Source organism: Scomber scombrus, unplaced genomic scaffold (assembly GCF_963691925.1).
Source record: "Scomber scombrus unplaced genomic scaffold, fScoSco1.1 SCAFFOLD_184, whole genome shotgun sequence".
Taxonomy (NCBI): Eukaryota; Metazoa; Chordata; class Actinopteri; order Scombriformes; family Scombridae; genus Scomber; species Scomber scombrus.
The window spans coordinates 35,001-52,500 of record NW_026910279.1 but is presented as its reverse complement, the minus strand read 5'-3'; the positions used below and the strand labels follow the sequence as shown (position 1 = coordinate 52,500).

Here is a 17,500-nt window from a genome sequence, read left to right as displayed (position 1 = left end):
GCAGTGTTCTAGTAGGTTCATAAGGTTCTATGAGCTGGGAGCGCAGCGTTCTAGGTTCATAAGGTTCTATGAGCTGGGAGCGCAGTGTTCTAGGTTCATAAGGTTCTATGAGTTGGGAGCGCAGTGTTCTAGTAGGTTCATAAGGTTCTATGAGCTGGGAGCGCAGTGTTCTAGTAGGTTCATGAGGTTCTATGAGCTGGGAGCGCAGCGTTCTAGTAGGTACATAAGGTTCTATGAGCTTGGAGCGCAGCGTTCTAGTAGGTTCATAAGGTTCTATGAGCTGGGAGCACAGTGTTCTAGGTTCATAAGGTTCTATGAGCTGGGAGCGCAGTGTTCTAGTAGGTTCATAAGGTTCTATGAGCTGGGAGCGCAGTGTTCTAGGTTCATAAGGTTCTATGAGCTGGGAGCGCAGTGTTCTAGTAGGTTCATAAGGTTCTATGAGCTGGGAGCGCAGTGTTCTAGGTTCATAAGGTTCTATGAGCTGGGAGCGCAGTGTTCTAGTAGGTTCATAAGGTTCTATGAGCTGGGAGCGCAGTGTTCTAGTAGGTTCATAAGGTTCTATGAGCTGGGAGCGCAGTGTTCTAGTAGGTTCATGAGGTTCTATGAGCTGGAAGCGCAGTGTTCTAGTAGGTTCATACAGTTCTATGAGCTGGGAGCTCAGTGTTCTAGTAGGTTCATAAGGTTCTATGAGCTGGGAGCGCAGTGTTCTAGTAGGTTCATAAGGTTCTATGAGCTGGGAGCGCAGTGTTCTAGTAGGTTCATAAGGTTCTATGAGCTGGGAGCGCAGTGTTCTAGTAGGTTCATAAGGTTCTATGAGCTGGGAGCGCAGTGTTCTAGGTTCATAAGGTTCTATGAGCTGGGAGCGCAGTGTTCTAGTAGGTACATGAGGTTCTATGAGCTGGGAGCGCAGTGTTCTAGTAGGTTCATAAGGTTCTATGAGCTGGGAGCGCAGCGTTCTAGTAGGTTCATGAGGTTCTATGAGCTGGGAGCGCAGCGTTCTAGTAGGTACATAAGGTTCTATGAGCTGGGAGCACAGTGTTCTAGTAGGTTCATGAGGTTCTATGAGCTGGGAGCGCAGTGTTCTAGGTTCATAAGGTTCTATGAGCTGGGAGCGCAGTGTTCTAGGTTCATAAGGTTCTATGAGCTGGGAGCGCAGTGTTCTAGTAGGTTCATAAGGTTCTATGAGCTGGGAGCGCAGCGTTCTAGTAGGTTCATGAGGTTCTATGGGCTGGGAGCACAGTGTTCTAGTAGGTTCATAAGGTTCTATGAGCTGGGAGCGCAGTGTTCTAGTAGGTTCATGAGGTTCTATGTGCTGGGAGCACAGTGTTCTAGTAGGTTCATAAGGTTCTATGAGCTGGGAGCGCAGTGTTCTAGTAGGTTCATAAGGTTCTATGAGCTGGGAGCGCAGTGTTCTAGTAGGTTCATAAGGTTCTGTGAGCTGGGAGCGCAGTGTTCTAGTAGGTTCATAAGGTTCTATGAGCTGGGAGCGCAGGGTTCTAGTAGGTTCATGAGGTTCTATGAGCTGGGAGCGCAGTGTTCTAGGTTCATAAGGTTCTATGAGCTCTTTCAGATATGATGAAAGTGACAAGAAGGACTTTATACATACACACACACAGAGAAACACACACACACACACACACACACAGACACACACACACACACAGACAAACACAGACACACACACACACACAAAGAGACACACACACAGAAACACAGACACACACACACACTCACACACACAGACACACACACACACACACACAGACAAACACAGAAACACACACAGACACAAAGAGACACACACATACACACAAACAGAGACACACACACACACACACAGAGACACACACACACACACAGACACACACAGACACACACAGAGACACACGCACACACACACACATACCCAGACAAACACACATACATACACAGTAACACACGGTAACACACACTCTCACTCACACACACACACACACACTCTCCCTCTTCTCTGGGTCAAAGGGTGTCTTCAGAGCTGCTCTCTGTGATTGGGTGATTGGTGGATGATGTCATTGTGGGCGTTACAGGAACAGTTCTGTTCCTGACTGACAGGTCGCCCGACCAATCAGAGACTCGAACTGCTGATTCAGGCTCCGCCCCCTCTGACGTCATGTGAGAAAGTTCAAAATCAGTACGCTCACCTGGAGATCCTTTTCATTTCTACCTGCCACACACATAGACACACTCTGTAACACACACACATACACTGAAACACACACACTGTAACACACACACACTGAAACACACACACTGTAACACACACACTGTTGATGATGTCACAGACTCAACACACACTTACTCAGAATCCTCTGGAGAAGACCTGGGTGCCATGGATGAAAAGCAGGATGAGCCAGCGCAGAGGCTGTGAGTACACACACACACACACACACACACACACACACACACACATACACACACACACACACACACACACATACACAGTAACACACACACACACACACACACTCTCACACACGGTAACACACAGACACACACACACTCACACACACACACACACACACACACATACACACACACACACATACACACACACACACACACAAACACACACATACATCGTAACACACACACACACACACACACACACACACACTCTCACACACGGTAACACACAGACACACACACACACTCACGCACACACACACACACGCGCACACACACACACACACACTCACACACGGTAACACACATACACAGTAACACACATACACAGTAACACACAGACACACACACAGACACACACACAGACACACAAACACACACACACACAGACACACACACACACACACACACACACACACACATGTAGCAGCTTGTGCAGCAGTTGAATCTCTGCAGCTCATCGACCTGCCGGCCGTTCACCCCGAGCTTTCAGCTGCTGATGTCACTGACTGTTTGTTATTGATCCGTCTGTGAGGATCAATAACCGATCAGTTTATTAAAGAAGCTGATAATAAATTTATTAATCAGTTAATTAATTAAATCTGATGACATCACCGTCCGATACTCAGAGGAAGAGGAGGAGGAAGAGGATGAGGAGGAGGAGGAAGAGGAGGAGGAGGAAGAGGAGGAGGAGGAAGAGGAGCAGGAAGAGGAGGAGGAAGAGGACGAGGAGGAGGAGGAGGAGGAGTACTCTAACCAACAACCTGTAATGTGCTCCGGCTCCTTCAGTGTGACTTTGACCTTTGACCCTTGTTGCAGCGTCGGTGCCTCAGTTCACGAACTCGCCGACGATGATCGTGATGGTCGGCCTGCCGGCGAGAGGAAAGACGTACATCTCCAAGAAGCTAACGCGCTACCTGAACTGGATCGGAGTCACCACCAAAGGTACACACTAACCACTACACACTACACACTACACACTAACCACTACACACTAACCACTACACACTAACCACTACACACTACACACTACACACTACACACTAACCACTACACACTACACACTAACCTCTACACACTAACCACTACACACTACACACTACACACTAACCACTACACACTACACACTAACCACTACACACTACACACTACACACTAACCACTACACACTAACCACTACACACTAACCACTAACCACTACACACTACACACTACACACTACACACTAACCACTACACACTACACACTAACCACTACACACTAACCACTACACACTACACACTACACACTAACCACTACACACTAACCACTACACACTACACACTACACACTAACCACTACACACTAACCACTACACACTACACACTACACACTACACACTAACCACTACACACTACACACTACACACTATACACTACACACTATACACTACACACTACACACTAACCACTACACACTACACACTATACACTACACACTACACACTACACACTACACACTAACCACTACACACTACACACTATACACTACACACTATACACTACACACTAACCACTACACACTACACACTACACACTAACCACTACACACTACACATTACACACTAACCACTACACACTACACACTAACCACTACACACTATACACTACACACTACACACTACACACTATACACTACACACTATATACTACACACTACACACTATACACTACACACTATACACTGCACGCTACACACTAAACGCTACACACTATACACTGCACGCTACACACTAAACGCTACACACTATACACTACACACTACACACTAAACGCTACACACGTTCAGACACAACACTGCCCGTTGCTATGCCAACGGTGTGTGAATGCTAGTCTCCTCCTGATGAGCAGCTCTCTGTGTTGCTATGCCAACGGTGTGTGAACGTCAGTCTCCTCCTGATGAGCAGCTCTCTGTGTTGCTATGCCAACGGTGTGTGTATGTCAGTCTCCTCCTGATGAGCAGCTCTCTGTGTTGCTATGCCAACGGTGTGTGTATGTCAGTCTCCTCCTGATGAGCAGCTCTCTGTGTTGCTATGCCAACGGTGTGTGTATGTCAGTCTCCTCCTGATGAGCAGCTGTGTGGAAGCTCCTCCCATCAGTGTGTGAATGAGTGAATTAGAGCTCTGAGTCATAACGACTAGAGAAGCGTTATTTAAGTACAGTCCATTTACCGTGTGTGTGTGCGTGTGTGTGTGTGTTTGCGTGCGTGTGTTCGTGTGTGTGTGTGTGTGTGTGTGTGTGTGTGTGTGTGTTGCAGTGTTTAATGTGGGTCAGTACCGGAGAGATGCGACTCGTTCCTACAACAGCTTCGAGTTCTTCAGACCCGACAACGCGGAGGCGATGAAGATCCGCAGGTACGAGGTGGCTCATCATGTGACCTCCTGTCAGGTTTGTGCATTACTGATGATGTCACTTGTGATGTCACAGGAGCTGTGCCGTGGCCGCCATGAAGGACGTGTGTGATTACTTCAGCTTGCAGCAGGGCCAGGTGGTGGTGAGACGCCCTCCTTTCTGTCTGTCACTTTTAAATGTTACCACAGAAGGAGGACTGTTGGTTTAGTCCTTCATCACTTCCATTGTAAACATGATGAAGGGATCTTCTAATGGTCAGTATGAACAGGAGGAATCATTACAGTAAACATGATGAAGGGATCTTCTAATGGTCAGTATGAACAGGAGGAATCATTACAGTAAACATGATGAAGGGATCTTCTAATGGTCAGTATGAACAGGAGGAATCATTACAGTAAACATGATGAAGGATCTTCTAATGGTCAGTATGAACAGGAGGAATCATTACAGTAAACATGATGAAGGGATCTTCTAATGGTCAGTATGAACAGGAGGAATCATTACAGTAAACATGATGAAGGGATCTTCTAATGGTCAGTATGAACAGGAGGAATCATTACAGTAAACATGATGAAGGGATCTTCTAATGGTCAGTATGAACAGGAGGAATCATTACAGTAAACATGATGAAGGGATCTTCTAATGGTCAGTATGAACAGGAGGAATCATTACAGTAAACATGATGAAGGATCTTCTAATGGTCAGTATGAACAGGAGGAATCATTACAGTAAACATTATGAAGGGATCTTCTAATGGTCAGTATGAACAGGAGGAATCATTACAGTAAACATGATGAAGGGATCTTCTAATGGTCAGTATGAACAGGAGGAATCATTACACATAAACACACTTAGTGTTACTTTAGAGAACCAGTCAGCTGATGTTCTCTCACAGAGCTCGGTTCTCTGTGAGGTTTCTTCCTGGTTCTCCTGCTGCTCTGTGGGAATGTTGGTTCTCTTTAAATTAAACTAAAGACTTTAGTCTGACCTGCAGATGACGTTACAAACAGCAGTTGTGTTTCTTACATTTGTCTCTGTGAGGTTTTTGATGCGACCAACACGACTCCAGACCGCAGACTGCTCATCCTCAACTTCGCCAAAGAGAACGGCTATAAGGTGAGATCCTGTTCTCTCCTGTTCTCTCCTGTTCTCTTCTGTTCTCTCCTGTTCTCCCCTGTTCTCTCCTTCTCTCATCTGTTCTCTCCTGTTCTCTCCTGTTCTCTCCTGTTGTCATCTGTTCTCTCCTGTTCTCTCATCTGTTCTCTCCCGTTCTCATCTGTTCTCTCCAGTTCTCTCCCGTTCTCACCTGTTCTCTCCTGTTCTCTCCTGTTCTCTCATCTGTTCTCTCATGTTCTCTCCTGTTCTCTCCTTCTCTCATCTGTTCTCTCCTGTTCTCTCCTGTTCTCTCCTTCTCTCATCTGTTCTCTCCTGTTCTCTCCTGTTCTCTCCTGTTCTCTCATGTTCTCTCCTGTTCTCTCCTGTTCTCTCCTTCTCTCATCTGTTCTCTCCTGTTCTCTCCTGTTCTCTCCTGTTCTCTCCTTCTCTCATCTGTTCTCTCCTGTTCTCTCCTGTTCTCTCCTGTTCTCTCATGTTCTCTCCTGTTCTCTCCTGTTCTCTCCTTCTCTCATCTGTTCTCTCATGTTCTCTCCTGTTCTCTCTCCTGTTCTCTCCTGTTCTCTCCTGTTCTCTCCTGTTCTCTCCTGCTCGGTGGTTTTGTTCTGATATCTCATTTCTCCTTTCCAGGTTTTCTTCGTGGAGTCAGTTTGTGATGATCCAGAAATCATTGCTGAGAATATTAAAGTAAGTGTGTGTGTGTGTATGTGTGTGTGTGTTTATATTTGTGTGTGTGTGTGTGTATTTACAGTGAGTGATGCTGATGAAGAGGAGTGTAATCTTCATACTCTTCCTCTCTGCAGCAGGTGAAGCTGAGCAGTCCGGACTACGCCGACTGTGACAAAGAGGAAGCGGTGGCAGACTTCCTGAAGAGGATCGACTGTTACAAGCTGACTTACGTCCCGCTGGACGACAACAAGGACAGGTACCCCGGCCCGATGCCCCTCCTCTGATGACACCTTTAAATCATCTTATATATATTATATAATAACTACGGCTGGCAAAGATAACGCGTTAATGCAAATTCATTTTAGCTGCGTTCATTTCTTTAACGTGCGATTAACACTGCACGTTGTGTCCGAGCCCGAGCCTTAACCCCCCCACTGAGCCTGAGCCTGAGCCCACTGAGCCCCCTGAACCCGAGCCTTAACCCCCCCACTGAGCCTGAGCCCACTGAGCCCCCTGAACCCGAGCCTTAACCCCCCCACTGAGCCTGAGCCTGATCCCACTGAGCCCCCTGAACCCGAGCCTTAACCCCCCCACTGAGCCTGAGCCCACTGAGCCTGAGCCCACTGAGCCTGATCCTGAGCCCACTGAGCCTGAGCCCACTGAGCCTGATCCTGAGCCCACTGAGCCTGAGCCCACTGAGCCTGAGCCCACTGAGCCCACCTGTGCAGAGGACTCAGTGTCTGAACCCTCAGATGAGCTTCATGTTACTGCAGACAGTCTGATCACAACGCAGGGTTAGCTGAGTCCAACCTCTCTGATCTTTTCTCTTTAGTTCCTTTGATAGTGAACCAGATGCTAACTGTTGGATCCTGCAGAGTCTGCTCACATGTATTCTAACTGTCGCCTCCGTCTGCAGGAACCTGTCTTACATCAAGATCTTCAACGTGGGCAGCAGGTATCTGGTGAACCGGGTCCAGGACCACATTCAGAGCAGGATCGTGTACTACCTCATGAACATCCACGTCACCCCCCGGTCCATCTACCTGTCCCGCCACGGAGAGAGCGAGCTCAACCTGGTGGGTCGCATCGGAGGAGACTCTGGGCTGTCGTCCCGCGGGGCAAAGGTTAGTTCTCAGGGTTCTCAGGGTTCTCAGGGTCCTCAGGGTTCTCAGGGTTCTGATCCGGGTCTGTCCTCTCAGTTTGCCAGCGCTCTGGGTGCGTACATGCGGGGACAGTCCATCACAGACCTGAAGGTTTGGACCAGCCACATGAAGAGGACCATCCAGACCGCCGAGGCTCTGGGAGTCCAGTACGAACAGTGGAAGGCTCTCAATGAGATCGATGCTGTGAGTTAACCTGCAACACATGGTGGATCACATGTTGGATCACATGGTGGATCACATGCTGGATCACATAGTGGATCACATGATCATGTCCTCTGTCTGCAGGGCGTTTGTGAGGAAATGACGTACGAAGAGATTCAGCAGAACTTCCCAGAAGAGTTCGCACTGAGGGACCAAAACAAGTATCGCTACCGCTACCCGAAAGGAGAGGTGAGACTGTCTGTCTGGGATCCAGTGGGATCCAGTGTGATCCTGTCTGTCTGGGATCCAGTGTGTGTGATCCTGTGTGTGTGATCCTGTGTGATCCTGTGTGTGTGATCCTGTGTGTGTGATCCTGTGTGATCCTGTGTGTGTGATCCTGTGTGATCCTGTGTGATCCTGTCTGTCTGGGATCCTGTGTGATCCAGTATGATCCAGTGTGATCCAGTGTGTGTGATCCTGTGTGATCCTGTGTGTGTGATCCTGTGTGATCCTGTGTGTGTGATCCTGTGTGATCCTGTCTGTCTGGGATCCTGTGTGATCCAGTATGATCCAGTGTGTGTGATCCTGTGTGATCCAGTGTGATCCAGTGTGTGTGATCCTGTGTGTGTGATCCTGTGTGATCCAGTGTGATCCAGTGTGTGTGATCCTGTGTGTGTGATCCTGTGTGATCCTGTGTGTGTGATCCAGTGTGTGTGATCCTGTGTGATCCTGTGTGTGTGATCCAGTGTGTGTGATCCTGTGTGATCCTGTGTGTGTGATCCTGTGTGATCCTGTGTGTGTGATCCAGTGTGTGTCATCCTTTGTGATCCTGTGTGATCCAGTCTTACGAGGACCTGGTCCAGCGTCTGGAGCCGGTCATCATGGAGCTGGAGCGGCAGGAGAACGTGTTGGTCATCTGTCACCAGGCTGTGATGAGATGTCTGCTCGCCTACTTCCTGGATAAGAGCGCAGGTGAGAGGATCAATCAGCTGATCGATTAATCATCAAAATAATTGATCAGCTGATCGATTAATCATCAGATTAATTGATAATGAAAGTAATCATCAATGTTTCCTTAAAGAGAGACGCAGTGTTGAAGATATTTCCTGTATTCAGATTGATTGAATTAGCTTCTCTCAGTGAACTACGTCTCCCATGATGCATCATGGTGAACTACGGCTCCCATGATGCATCAGTGTAAAGGTAGTTTCAGGTGATGTCAGTTATTTATCATTCTGTGTTTCTGTCTCCAATCAGGCGAGCTGCCGTACCTCAAGTGTCCCCTGCACACCGTCCTGAAGCTCACCCCCGTCGCCTACGGTCAGTACTGCTCCCAGTGCTGCTCCCAGTGCTGCTCCCACTGTGTCAGTGCTGCTCCCAGTGTGTCAGTGCTGCTCCCAGTGTGTCAGTGCTGCTCCCAGTGTGTCAGTGCTGCTCCCAGTGCTGCTCCCAGTGTGTCAGTGCTGCTCCCAGTGCTGCTCCCACTGTGTCAGTGCTGCTCCCAGTGTGTCAGTGCTGCTCCCAGTGCTGCTCCCAGTGTGTCAGTGCTGCTCCCAGTGTGTCAGTGCTGCTCCCAGTGCTGCTCCCAGTGTGTCAGTGCTGCTCCCAGTGTTTCAGTGCTGCTCCCAGTGTGTCAGTGCTGCTCCTAGTGTGTCAGTGCTGCTCCCAGTGCTGCTCCCAGTGTTTCAGTGCTGCTCCCAGTGTGTCAGTACTGCTCCCAGTGTTTCTGTGCTGCTCCTAGTGTGTCAGTGCTACTCCCAGTGTGTCAGTGCTGCTCCCAGTGTTTCAGTGCTGCTCCTGCTCCCAGTGTTTCAGTGCTGCTCCCAGTGCTGCTCCCAGTGTGTCAGTTCTGCTCTGTATGTGTTTCAGGTTGTAAAGTGGAGACTGTCTTCCTGAACATTGAAGCTGTGAACACACACAGAGACAAACCAGAGGTGAGTTTCAATTCAAACCACTAATACATGACATCTTATAATATCTCTGTACTATTGTAGTAGTAATATTATAGTGCAGTTACGCTAGTGTGACGGTGCAGTTACGCTAGTGTGACGGTGCAGTTACGCTAGTGTGACGGTGCAGTTACGCTAGCGTGACGGTGAAGTTACGCTAGTGTGACGGTGCAGTTACGCTAGCGTGACGGTGAAGTTACGCTAGTGTGACGGTGCAGTTACGCTAGTGTGACGGTGCAGTTACGCTAGCGTGACGGTGCAGTTACGCTAGTGTGACGGTGAAGTTACGCTAGCGTTACGGTGCAGTTACGCTCGTGTTACGGTGCAGTTACGCTAGCGTAACGGTGCAGTTACGCTAGCGTAACGGTGCAGTTACGCTCGTGTTACGGTGCAGTTACGCTAGCGTTACGGTGCAGTTACGCTCGTGTTACGGTGCAGTTACGGTGGGTTACGGTGCAGTTACGCTAGCGTTACGGTGCAGTTACGCTCGTGTTACGCTCGTGTTACGGTGCAGTTACGCTAGTGTGACGGTGCAGTTACGCTAGTGGGACGGTGAAGTTACGCTAGTGTGACGGTGCAGTTACGCTAGCGTTACGGTGCAGTTACGCTAACGTTACGGTGAAGTTACGCTCGTGTTACGTTGCAGTTACGCTAGCGTAACGGTGCAGTTACGCTCGTGTTACGGTGCAGTTACGCTAGCGTAACGGTGCAGTTACGCTCGTGTTACGGTGCAGTTACGCTAGCGTTACGGTGCAGTTACGCTCGTGTTACGGTGCAGTTATACCGTAGGTTATTACGCAGATAACCGTTGTTGACGTGGTGAGTTTGTCTCTCAGAACGTGGACGTGGATCGGGACCCGGAGGAAGCCTTGGAGACGGTTCCAGATCACAGCTGAAACTCAACGAGCTTCATCCAACTTTTTAATCCTTTAATCATCGTAATCTTTAATGTGAACCCGTCACATGACCACAGTCACTGTTAGCCTTCCACATCAACTTCCTCCACTTCATCACCTCCCTGTGTGCTCCTCCTCCTCCTCTTCATCACCTCCCTGTGTGCTCCTGCTGTTGGGGGGGGGGGGGGGGGGCGGTGGTGCTAGACATCCATCCAGTTTTAGGGAGTCCCTCCTCCTGACCAATGGGGGACTCTCGATGGCCGCTGAGGGTCATGTGACTGACGGGTAGCAGCTACGTCAGGTGGCTCACCTGTCAGGAGATAGTCCCGCCTTCATGCTAAGCTAACGGCTAACGCTCACATGACCTGAACTTCAGCTGCCAACACCATCACGTGCCTCACACACACACACACAGTAACACACACACACACACACACACACACACAGTAACACACACACACACACACACACAGTAACACACAATAACATACACAGTAACACACACACACACACAGTAACACACAGTAACACACAATAACACACACAGTAACACACACACACACAGTAACACACACACACACACACAGTAACACACACTCAAGTTGGACTTTACAAACATTTCCAGCTAATCGATCAATGCAGAAAATAATCAGTATATTAATCAATAATGAAAGTAATAATTAGCAGCTGTAGTTTCCTCAGGTTTAAATATGAAGATTCATCAATGAACCTGTCACATATAATATATCAATAGATCAATCAATCAGTCAGTCAATCAGTCAGTCAGTCAGTCAATCAATCAATCATTCAGTCAATCAGTCAGTCAATCAGTCAGTCAATCAGTCAGTCAATCAGTCAGTCAGTCAGTCAGTCAATCAGTCAGTCAGTCAATCAATCAATCATTCAGTCAATCAGTCAGTCAATCAGTCAGTCAGTCAGTCAATCATTCAGTCAATCAGTCAGTCAGTCAATCAGTCAGTCAGTCAGTCAATCAGTCAGTCAATCAGTCAATCAATCATTCAGTCAATCAGTCAGTCAATCAGTCAGTCAGTCAATCATTCAGTCAATCAGTCAGTCAGTCAATCAGTCAGTCAGTCAGTCAATCAGTCAGTCAATCAGTCAGTCAGTCAATCAGTCAGTCAGTCAATCAGTCAGTCAGTCAGTCAATCAATCAGTCAGTCAGTCAATCAGTCAGTCAATCAGTCAGTCAATCAGTCAGTCAGTCAATCAGTCAGTCAGTCAGTCAATCAATCAGTCAGTCAGTCAATCAATCAGTCAGTCAGTCAATCAGTCAGTCAGTCAGTCAATCAATCAGTCAATCAGTCACTGTGTGATGTTAAGGTGGAACTGTTACTGTGATGTTAAGGTGGAACTGTTACTGTGATGTTAAGGTGGAACTGTTACTGTGATGTTAAGGTGGAACTGTTACTGTGTGATGTTAAGGTGGAACTGTTACTGTGTGATGTTAAGGTGGAACTGTTACTGTGACGTTAATGTGGAACTGTTGCTGTGATGTTAAGGTGGAACTGTTACTGTGAATGTTAAGGTGGAACTGTTACTGTGACGTTAAGGTGGAACTGTTATTGTGATGTTAAGGTGGAACTGTTGCTGTGAATCTATCAGTACTGTAGAGATGCACCGATCTGATATTAATATCAGATATCAGCCTGATATAGACTCTAACTGCTAGATCAGGTATCTGATAACATCCTGAACAGTGATATCAGATCCGGGTCGGAGCGTCTCTGCTGGGCTCAGTGAAAGAAATGAAGAACAAACATCATTTATGTTAAATCAATTATAAAAGATTTTATTTTCTGAACAATAAAACAAATGAAACCTGACTCAGTGAGATTCTCATTATTATTATTATTATTATTATTATTATTATTATTATTATCATTATTATTATTATTATTATTATTATTATTATTATTATTATTATCATTATTATTATTATTATCATTATTATTATTGTCATTGTTATTTTTATTATTATTATCATTATTATTATTATCATTATTATTTTTATTATTATTATCATTATTATTATTATTATTATTATTATTATTATTATTAAGATTTAGAGTTTAGAGTTACAGCTGATGGTAGTAGCAGGGTAACTCCAGCAGGGGGCAGTAGTGGTAGGAGCAGGGTAACTCCAGCAGGGGGCAGTAGTGGTAGAAGCAGGGTAACTCCAGCAGGGGGCAGTAGTGGTAGGAGCAGGGTATCTCCAGCAGGGGGCAGTAGTGGTAGGAGCAGGGTAACTCCAGCAGGGGGCAGTAGTGGTAGTAGAGCAACATGTTGATGCAAAACACCAAAGAAGAAGAAGAAGCGCGCTCATTAAGCGTCATCTGCAGGCGCCGAGCAGTGGAGCAGAGCGGGAAAGAAACGGTGAGAAAGAAAGAGAGGAAGAGGAAGAGAGGAAGAAAAGAAAGCGGAAGAGAGGGATGAAGGAAGCAGCAGCGGGTTCATATTGAAACAGAACCAGAGTTTTATTATTGATCCTATTTGAAGCTTCTGCAGGTTAGTGACGTGTTTGGTTCATCAGCTGATCGGTGGAGTAATGTAGTATTACAGTAAAAGTACTGCAGTATTATGAGTAATGCAGTATTACAGTAAAAGTACTGCAGTATTATAGTGATGTAGTATGCAGTACTACAGTAAAAGTACTGCAGTATTATGAGTGATGTAGTATGCAGTATTACAGTAAAAGTACTGCAGTATTATAGTGATGTAGTATGCAGTATTACAGTAAAAGTACTGCAGTATTATAGTGATGTAGTATGCAGTATTACAGTAAAAGTACTGCAGTATTATAGTGATGTAGTATGCAGTATTACAGTAAAAGTACTGCAGTATTATAGTGATGTAGTATGCAGTATTACAGTAAAAGTACTGCAGTATTATAGTGATGTAGTATGCAGTATTACAGTAAAAGTACTGCAGTATTATAGGGATGTAGTATGCAGTATTACAGTAAAAGTACTGCAGTATTATGATGATGTAGTACGCAGTATTACAGTAAAAGTACTGCAGTATTATAGGGATGTAGTATGCAGTATTACAGTAAAAGTACTGCAGTATTATAGTGATGTAGTATGCAGTATTACAGTAAAAGTACTGCAGTATTATAGTGATGTAGTATGCAGTATTACAGTAAAAGTACTGCAGTATTATAGTGATGTAGTATGCAGTATTACAGTAAAAGTACTGCAGTATTATAGGGATGTAGTATGCAGTATTACAGTAAAAGTACTGCAGTATTATAGTGATGTAGTATGCAGTATTACAGTAAAAGTACTGCAGTATTATAGTGATGTAGTATGCAGTATTACAGTAAAAGTACTGCAGTATTATAGTGATGTAGTATGCAGTATTACAGTAAAAGTTAATCTGTTTATTTCAGTCATCATGATGAAGAAGAGACTTGTCAAAACACAGAGGTCCTCTCAGCCCAGGGTCGGTATCATCCTTATTATTACACCTTATTACACCTTATTGCACCTTATTGCACCTTATTGCACCTTATTACACCTTATTACACCTTATTACACCTTATTACACCTTATTACACCTTATTACACCTTATTACACCTTATTGCACCTTATTACACCTTATTACACCTTATTACACCTTATTACACCTTATTACACCTTATTGCACCTTATTGCACCTTATTGCACCTTATTACACCTTATTGCACCTTATTGCACCTTATTACACCTTATTACACCTTATTGCACCTTATTGCACCTTATTACACCTTATTACACCTTATTGCACCTTATTGCACCTTATTGCACCTTATTACACCTTATTGCACCTTATTGCACCTTATTGCACCTTATTGCACCTTATTGCACATTATTCCGTGTTTCTGGCTGCAGAGGCAGAGCGGCTCCGCAGTGACTCAGGCGGACGATGAGGAGCTGCCGAGTACGTCCCAGGTCAGCAGAGGGATGGAGAGAGTCACACCTGCAGAGGTCGACAATAAGGTGAGAGACACAAACACAGAGGTAGTTATAGAGTCTACAGAGGTAGTTATAGAGTCTACAGAGGTAGTTAGAGTCTACAGAGGTAGTTAGAGTCTACAGAGGTAGTTAGAGAGTCTACAGAGGTAGTTATAGAGTCTACAGAGGTAGTTAAAGAGTCTACAGAGGTAGTTAGAGAGTCTACAGAGGTAGTTAGAGTCTACAGAGGTAGTTAGAGTCTACAGAGGTAGTTAGAGTCTACAGAGGTAGTTACAGAGTCTACAGAGGTAGTTAGAGAGTCTACAGAGGTAGTTACAGAGTCTACAGAGGTAGTTACAGAGTCTACAGAGGTAGTTACAGAGTCTACAGAGGTAGTTAGAGTCTACAGAGGTAGTTAGAGTCTACAGAGGTAGTTATAGAGTCTACAGAGGTAGTTAGAGTCTACAGAGGTAGTTACAGAGTCTACAGAGGTAGTTAGAGTCTACAGAGGTAGTTAGAGTCTACAGAGGTAGTTACAGAGTCTACAGAGGTAGTTAGAGTCTACAGAGGTAGTTACAGAGTCTACAGAGGTAGTTATAGAGTCTACAGAGGTAGTTATAGAGTCTACAGAGGTAATTAGAGTCTACAGAGGTAGTTACAGAGTCTACAGAGGTAGTTATAGAGTCTACAGAGGTAGTTAGAGTCTACAGAGGTAGTTAGAGTCTACAGAGGTAGTTAGAGTCTACAGAGGTAGTTACAGAGTCTACAGAGGTAGTTAGAGTCTACAGAGGTAGTTACAGAGTCTACAGAGGTAGTTAGAGTCTACAGAGGTAGTTAGAGTCTACAGAGGTAGTTACAGAGTCTACAGAGGTAGTTAGAGAGTCTACAGAGGTAGTTAGAGTCTACAGAGGTAGTTACAGAGTCTACAGAGGTAGTTAGAGTCTACAGAGGTAGTTATAGAGTCTACAGAGGTAGTTACAGAGTCTACAGAGGTAGTTAGAGTCTACAGAGGTAGTTATAGAGTCTACAGAGGTAGTTACAGAGTCTACAGAGGTAGTTATAGAGTCTACAGAGGTAGTTACAGAGTCTACAGAGGTAGTTATAGAGTCTACAGAGGTAGTTAGAGTCTACAGAGGTAGTTAGAGTCTACAGAGGTAGTTAGAGTCTACAGAGGTAGTTAGAGTCTACAGAGGTAGTTATAGAGTCTACAGAGGTAGTTAGAGTCTACAGAGGTAGTTAGAGAGTCTACAGAGGTAGTTACAGAGTCTACAGAGGTAGTTACAGAGTCTACAGAGGTAGTTATAGAGTCTACAGAGGTAGTTATAGAGTCTACAGAGGTAGTTATAGAGTCTACAGAGGTAGTTACAGAGTCTACAGAGGTAGTTAGAGTCTACAGAGGTAGTTAGAGTCTACAGAGGTAGTTATAGAGTCTACAGAGGTAGTTATAGAGTCTACAGAGGTAGTTAGAGTCTACAGAGGTAGTTACAGAGTTTACAGAGGTAGTTACAGAGTCTACAGAGGTAGTTACAGAGTCTACAGAGGTAGTTAGAGAGTCTACAGAGGTAGTTAGAGTCTACAGAGGTAGTTACAGAGTCTACAGAGGTAGTTAGAGTCTACAGAGGTAGTTAGAGAGTCTACAGAGGTAGTTAGAGTCTACAGAGGTAGTTACAGAGTCTACAGAGGTAGTTAGAGTCTACAGAGGTAGTTAGAGTCTACAGAGGTAGTTACAGAGTCTACAGAGGTAGTTAGAGTCTACTGTGGGGTAAATAGTAACATGTTTCTGACTCAGCTGGTTTGTTTGCAGACTTCAGATGTGATTCATTACTTCCTGATGAAGGACCAGGAGAAGATTCCTGTTCGCCGAGCCGGTAAAGCTCTGACATCACACCTCTGACATCACACCTCTGACATCATACCTCTGACATCACACCGCTGACATCACACCTCTGACATCACACCTCTGACATCACACCGCTGACATCAGACCGCTGACATCACACCTCTGACATCACACCTCTGACATCACACCTCTGACATCACACCGCTGACATCACACCGCTGAAATCACACCTCTGAAATCACACCTCTGACATCACACCTTTGACATCACACCGCTGAACTGTTTCAATCAAACCCCCGAAACACACTGACTGATCTATCTCTCTCTGTCTCTGTCTCTCTCTGTCTCTCCTCTGTGTCTCTCTGTCTCTCCTCTGTGTCTCTCTGTCTCTCCTCTCTGTCTCTCCTCTCTCTCTGTCTCTCCTCTGTCTCTGTCTCTCCTCTGTGTCTCTCTGTCTCTCTGTCTCTCCTCTGTGTCTCTCTGTCTCTCCTCTGTGTCTCTCTCTCTCTCTCTCTCTGTCTCTCCTCTGTGTCTCTCTGTCTCTCCTCTGTGTCTCTCTGTCTCTCCTCTCTGTCTCTCCTCTGTGTCTCTCCTCTCTCTCTGTCTCTCCTCTGTCTCTGTCTCTCCTCTGTGTCTCTCTGTCTCTCTGTCTCTCCTCTGTGTCTCTCTGTCTCTCCTCTGTGTCTCTCTCTCTCTCTCTCTCTGTCTCTCCTCTGTGTCTCTCTGTCTCTCCTCTGTGTCTCTCTCTCTCTCTCTCTCTGTCTCTCCTCTGTGTCTCTCTCTCTCTCTCTCTCTCTGTCTCTCCTCTGTGTCTCTCCTCTCTCTCTGTCTCTCCTCTGTCTCTGTCTCTCCTCTGTGTCTCTCTCTCTCTCTCTGTCTCTCCTCTGTGTCTCTCTGTCTCTCCTCTGTGTCTCTCCTCTCTGTCTCTCTGTCTCTCCTCTGT

The 17,500-nt window shown here is 45.9% G+C and overlaps 2 protein-coding genes across 5 annotated transcripts in view; both read left to right on the top strand.

The window, feature by feature from the left end:
- Positions 1-1,839: 1,839 nt before the first annotated feature.
- si:dkey-96f10.1 (6-phosphofructo-2-kinase/fructose-2,6-bisphosphatase) lies at positions 1,840-12,607 on the top strand. Of its 4 annotated transcripts, none has more exons than XR_009924889.1 (15): positions 1,840-2,403; positions 3,262-3,387; positions 4,738-4,834; positions 4,908-4,974; positions 5,874-5,948; positions 6,576-6,632; positions 6,749-6,870; positions 7,531-7,738; positions 7,814-7,960; positions 8,063-8,167; positions 8,761-8,890; positions 9,176-9,238; positions 9,788-9,852; positions 10,704-12,154; positions 12,234-12,607. XR_009924889.1 is itself a non-coding variant. In XM_062415048.1 (14 exons), exons 1-14 carry the CDS (start codon positions 2,310-2,312, stop codon positions 10,761-10,763), a joined length of 1,416 nt encoding a protein of 471 aa, XP_062271032.1. In that variant the 5' UTR covers positions 1,840-2,309; the 3' UTR covers positions 10,764-12,607. The 4 variants fall into 4 exon arrangements, 1 of the variants encoding a protein (XP_062271032.1); XR_009924890.1 differs by having other exon boundaries at positions 10,704-12,179; positions 12,310-12,607; XR_009924888.1 differs by having other exon boundaries at positions 10,704-12,179.
- A 534-nt stretch (positions 12,608-13,141) lies between these two features.
- Positions 13,142-17,500, top strand: part of ndnl2 (necdin-like 2) — an 8,670-nt gene continuing 4,311 nt past the window's right edge. The window contains exons 1-4 of the mRNA XM_062415046.1: positions 13,142-13,289; positions 14,173-14,225; positions 14,655-14,762; positions 16,522-16,585. Coding sequence (XP_062271030.1) covers positions 14,178-14,225; positions 14,655-14,762; positions 16,522-16,585 — 220 coding nt within the window. The 5' untranslated portion in view covers positions 13,142-13,289; positions 14,173-14,177. The remainder of the gene's footprint in view (positions 13,290-14,172; positions 14,226-14,654; positions 14,763-16,521; positions 16,586-17,500) is intronic.